The sequence below is a fragment of the Lonchura striata genome, chromosome 24, assembly GCF_046129695.1.
Source record: "Lonchura striata isolate bLonStr1 chromosome 24, bLonStr1.mat, whole genome shotgun sequence".
NCBI classification, from domain to species: Eukaryota; Metazoa; Chordata; class Aves; order Passeriformes; family Estrildidae; genus Lonchura; species Lonchura striata.
This window is the reverse complement of record NC_134626.1, coordinates 2258451-2263388: the sequence shown is the minus strand read 5'-3', so window position 1 is coordinate 2263388 and position 4938 is coordinate 2258451. Positions and strand designations below refer to the sequence as shown.

The 4938-nt window shown below is 44.7% G+C and overlaps 1 protein-coding gene across 4 annotated transcripts; it reads left to right on the top strand.

Annotated features, from left to right (window-relative positions):
• Positions 1–4641, top strand: AURKAIP1 (aurora kinase A interacting protein 1). 4 transcript variants are annotated; one of them, XR_013341145.1, is made up of 5 exons: positions 52–65; positions 612–699; positions 1318–1760; positions 2744–2905; positions 3709–4641. XR_013341145.1 is itself a non-coding variant. In XM_021529894.3 (4 exons), exons 2-4 carry the CDS (start codon positions 648–650, stop codon positions 2849–2851), a joined length of 603 nt encoding a protein of 200 aa, XP_021385569.1. In that variant the 5' UTR covers positions 1–33; positions 611–647; the 3' UTR covers positions 2852–3537. The 4 variants fall into 4 exon arrangements, 3 of the variants coding, with proteins under 3 accessions (XP_021385569.1, XP_077644233.1, XP_077644234.1); XM_021529894.3 differs by lacking the exons at positions 52–65; positions 3709–4641 and adding an exon at positions 1–33 and having other exon boundaries at positions 611–699; positions 2744–3537; XM_077788107.1 differs by lacking the exon at positions 3709–4641 and having other exon boundaries at positions 2744–3537.
• Positions 4642–4938: the final 297 nt, after the last annotated feature.

The window sequence follows — 4938 nt, the reverse complement described above, 5'->3', positions numbered from 1 at the left end:
GCGCCGCCGGAAGTTCCGGTGGCGGCGGGGCCGGTGGGTGATGGCGGCGGCGGCGGCGGGGCCGTGAGGGGAGGGCGGGGGCGGCGGCTCGGGGGCTGCGCGCGGACCCCGGCCGGGCCGGCAGGGCTGAGGGGAAGGAGGCGGCCCCTCGGCGACCGCCCGTGCTTGGGCCGCGGGCTGCTGCCGCCGGCCTTAGGGAGGAGCGGGGCTGCGCCACGGAGCTCGGCTAGAATTGCCGTGCTTTTAAAGTTAAAACAGCCCAAGCTTTATTAATAAATCGCCTCGGCGGCTCAGCTGCCCCTGTGCTCGACCCCGACAGACTGAGGGTAAAACCAGGAGGATGGTTAGGGTCTCAGCCCATCTCTTGGGGCTGTGGTGCTGAATAGGGAAGGTTTTTTAAAGCTGCATGTCTGCATTAGTGAATAAATGTTCTTATTTGAACAGTCAAGCCCCTGTGCTTGACCCCCACAGCAGAGCCCGACAGACTGAGGGTAAAACCAGGAGGATGGTTAGGGTGTCAGCCTGTCTTTCGGGGATGTGAGGCTAAATAAGGAAGATTTTTTTAAACCTGCATGTTTGCATTACTGAATAAATGTTCTTATTTGAACAGTCATTGCTGGCTCTGCCAGTGAACAAAGAGATACAAAATGTTAATATCAAGGCTGAGTTCCCAGTTGCTGAAGGCTTCAAGAATTGCAGGTAAATTGGTATTGTGTGACCAAGTTTTCTGTTTGTTTGAGTTTATTTTCCTGGGGTGATTGGGTTCCTAGAAAGTTCTTTTCCACCAAGCAGTGCAGGAGAGAGGAGGTGGTTGTTGAGTCACTGGTTGTCAAATGTTTTTATGTCTCTGATTTATTGTGTAAGTATGGTGTGGCTTTGGTCTAAGGCTTTTAACCTTAGGAGAAGATTCCTCAGCAGCAGAGAGGTTTGATACAGCAAACACTTCCTTACCATTCCAAATTGATTTTCCATCAGAAAACACAAGAACGTTCCTCTGAATGGAATCATGGAAAGGTTTTGGGTTGGAAGGGACCTTAAAGACCATGGAATTCCAACCCTTTCACCCTCCACCCTGCTCTGCCTGGATGATTTGGGCAGCTTACCCAGTAAAGAATAATATATTTTTAACATGACAGTGTTGTAGTTAAAAGTGAAAACTGAAAATCCCTCCTCGCTTTTCTGTTGTCGATACAAGTTCTGTGAGTGTTTCCCTTTATTAGCTTGCTCTGGCCAGAGCTGTCTGGCAGTTTGAGAGCTGGGCAAGAGCTTTTCTCTGGAAAATTCTGCCTTTTTAAGTGCAAGCCCTTTCTCCCAAAGGCCACCTCTTGCCCAGGTCCGTGTCCTCCTTCCTCTGCTGCCGCTCTCCGTGCGCACGCTACAGCACCCAGCCCCCCAACACCAGCGGGGCGCAGCCCCAGCAGTGGCACACGCTGGATCCTGAGCTGGAGGAGATCCTCATTCCCAGGAAACTCTCCATCAGCCCCTTGGAGAGCTGGCTGACAGTCAGGTACTCCCTCCCCAAAGCTGAGGGGGCTGAGGAAGAAGCCAGCCATGAAAGCCCACAGCCCTCTGAGTGTCCCCCTGCTGCTGGGACAGGGGATGTGGAGGAAGGAGAGGGAGCTCTGGGTGACCGAGTGCAGTGCAGGAACGTGCTGAAGATCCGCAGGAGGAAAATGAACAGGCACAAGTACAAGAAGCTGCTCAAGAGGAGGAAGTTCATCCGCAGGAGGATCAAGGAGGGGCGCAAGAAGAAGCGTCAGGTGAGCTCAGGGGAGGGGGAGTTTCCCGACAGAAATGTGCCCACGCTTCCAACCAGCCTCTGGGTAGGGGTTGGGTGATGGATTTAAGTGGATTTAAGGAAAAATGAGCTTGAATGAACTCAGCATTTAGCCTGAAGCTGTGCCAGGGGAGGGTCAGGTTGGGCACCAGCAGGAATGTCTCCATGGAAAGGGTGTCCAGGCATTGGAACTGCCCAGGGAGGTTTGGAGTTTCCATCCCTGGAGGTGTCCAAGGAATTCCTAGATGTGGGGACAGTCACAGCTGGACTTACTGATCGCAGAGATCTTCCCCAGCCTCAGTGATTCTGTGATTCCAAATATAAATGTGATCATTGCTGGGCTTAATTTTTCTTCCATTTTATAAATATGTGTGATTAATGGAGATGAACGTACTATTTGCGTGAAGGATGAATTCATGTGTCTACCCTGGATCAGGGAGACTCCTTTAATCTTAATTTCTCCCATGCCAACATCCTCACGTGCTTCTTATTCTATTTTTTTAATCTAGAAGCCTTTTATTTCCTTTAATAGAAGATGTGAGGGAAGACATGGGGCTTTGTTCAAGCTGGGGATATTCTCCTTCAGCATTGCTTTTCTTGGGATTAATTTAGTTAATTCTCTAGGAATTCTCACATTGCCCAGATGCAAATTAGGGTTAATTGTAATTCCACAGCTTCTGATTTGCAGTGAACTCTGAAAGGTGAAATCCTCTTATTTCCCTTACCATTTCTTTGTCCACCTTCTCAGTTTTCCTTGCACAGGACTTGTAAAATGATACTGCCAAAATCCCTGTGCATTTTAATGTCTTCTGATGTATTTTCTGCAGTAAAATTCAATATTTTGATACCTAAAACCTTTGTTTCCTTTGTGTGTGTTACACCTACACCGTTCTTGGGACACGTGGGCAGTGGCTGCTATTTCTAAGCTGTGTTACCATTTTTTCTTTTTTTTTTTTCCTCTTTTAGATAAAATTTGAGAAAGATTTGGAGCGCATCTGGAAAAGAGCTGGCTTGAAAAGTGCTCCTGCAGGGTGGCAAACCCCCAAGATCTACCTGAGGAGTTCCAAGCGATAAAAAAAAACACCTGTCACAAATTTTAACCTGCAATTGTTATTAAAAAATATTTAAGTATGTCAATGACATTTAACCTTTTTCTGATTGTGATGAAAATAGTAGGAAGGAGTTTTCCCAGGAGAAACTGGCAGCTTTTCCTTCCCAAAGGAGAGGTGTGAGCTTTTTTCTGCTGGCCTGTGGCCATTGCTGAATTTCTCAAGTCTTCTCTTTGAGATAAGATAGAATCTAAAAAAAATCAGCTGTGGGAGAAGGGATCAGTGAAAGAATTCCTGTTGTTTATATGGCACAAAGCTTTGGGAAATTCTTTACTAAGCTGCATTCTTTCACAGCCTTACTGCAGAAAGTTTTCCTAAGAGTTGTGGTGGGGTGGGAATTGGATCAGAATTTCAGGAAATTTACCTGCTGGAGCTTTTGTTGTCTCTTATGTGGAGCCTTAAAAGGCACATTTATTTTTGTGTTCTATTTTGTGCTAATAAAAAATGGTTATTTTTTGTCTTTGATTGACCCCTGTCGTGTAGAACATCCAGATATTGGTCAAAGTAGAAGCTCAGAGCTAATTATTCATTAACTACAAAAAACGTTTGTGCCTGAGACAAGTCTGATAAAATCAGCTGTTTTTGCATGGTTGAAGAGAGTTGTGAAAGCTGTGAAAAATACAGGTGTTTAAAATAAACCCTGACAGAGGACTTTTTATCTGGGTTCTGCTTTGGGTTCTGCCTTTTTTGGGGGGTTTTGAGGCAGTTCTGGGTGGTTTAGTGTGATTTAACTTTTATATTTTGGCAAAGAGATGGGGTGGGATGAGGGGGAGAAGAATGAGCTGGGAAACTCCCTGAAAATGATTCCCTTTTTTCTGCTAGGAGAGAATAAACTGAAAGGGAGGAAAATAATCTGTGGAAGTCATTGCTACACAAGGTGAACTTTAGGACATCCTGAGCCACAGCTTCTCTGGGTTTTACCACCCCTCACAGGCAAGAATTCCTTCCTAACATCTTAAATCTCTCAGGATTTGTGTTTTCCATGTGGAAAAATTCTTTCTTACAAGGCACTGATCAGGTTTCGCACCCCAGGGCTGTGTCAACTTGCTTCAATGTTCTTGACCACAGGATTGAATTTAAAACTCACTTTACTGAACAAAAAAGATGGAAAATGCCCCTGATTTTCTGCAGAGGGAGCACGAGTCCAGGATATACTCACAAGGAGCTGCTCTTCCTCTCCAAAATATCTGCATCCCACTGAATCTGCACACTTAACAAAGGTTTATGTGCATGTGTAGCTGTGGTAACAACAAAAAAAGCTGCAAACAGGAAAGCTTTGACTTAAAACTCCTGGAATATTGAAGATTTCCATTATTACTTCTGAGAGGAAATGGTTGGAAACCAGAAAAAATCATGGCGTTCATTACAGAGCTTGGAGATAACTGGTGAGGTTTTTTTATGTCACACATTGGGCTGGAAAGATCCCTAAAAATTGAAATATAAATCTAATGTCTCTCATTTTTCCCTAATTCTTGGATTCTATGCAGGCAACAAGCTCAGCTCAACAGAAGAAATTCAGGAGTTTTCTCTCAGTGATCAGGTTTGGCTGGAATGAGTTGGTTCTAAAATAGGAAATCAGCTGATTTGGAGGGGATGAAAACTCTGAATTTTGTTTCTCTGAACCAAATCCCACTGCAGATGGGGAGGGTGTTGCCCCATTTTGGAAAGCTCAGAGCCCAGCAATGTGGTGGCAGTGACAAAAATACCATTTCTTTTTAATGTTAGCAAATAATAGTTCCTGGCAAACAGGGTTTTGGCTGTCTCCTTAACCTGGAGAGCAATGATGCTTACCAGAGTAAGAACTAAATATATTTTTAAGAGTCTTCTATAGAAAATGTGGTGTTCAGTGATGTCAATGTGGATTCTTGAAGTTTTTTAGAGGCTTCTGGACATAAAATAAAAGTTATTTCAGCCACAAATAAATCCAGTTTAACTTAAAAATACATTCCAGCGGAGAATCAGGCCTGATTGTATATGGGAAAGGGAAAAATGGGAAATAACTTCTTCCTGCAGCTTTTTCCTAAAAGTCTGCATCAATTTCCGGTACTTTAT

What these genes read in the sequence shown, in the direction of transcription:
- AURKAIP1 (XM_021529894.3), top strand. Translation starts at nt 648, where the DNA reads ATGTTAATATCAAGGCTGAGTTCCCAGTTGCTGAAGGCTTCAAGAATT. An exon ending in GAAGGCTTCAAGAATTGCAG is followed by an intron (nt 700 to 1,317) that starts GTAAATTGGTAT and finishes TTTCTCCCAAAG; the next exon opens with GCCACCTCTTGCCCAGGTCC. An exon ending in GGCGCAAGAAGAAGCGTCAG is followed by an intron (nt 1,761 to 2,743) that starts GTGAGCTCAGGG and finishes TTCCTCTTTTAG; the next exon opens with ATAAAATTTGAGAAAGATTT.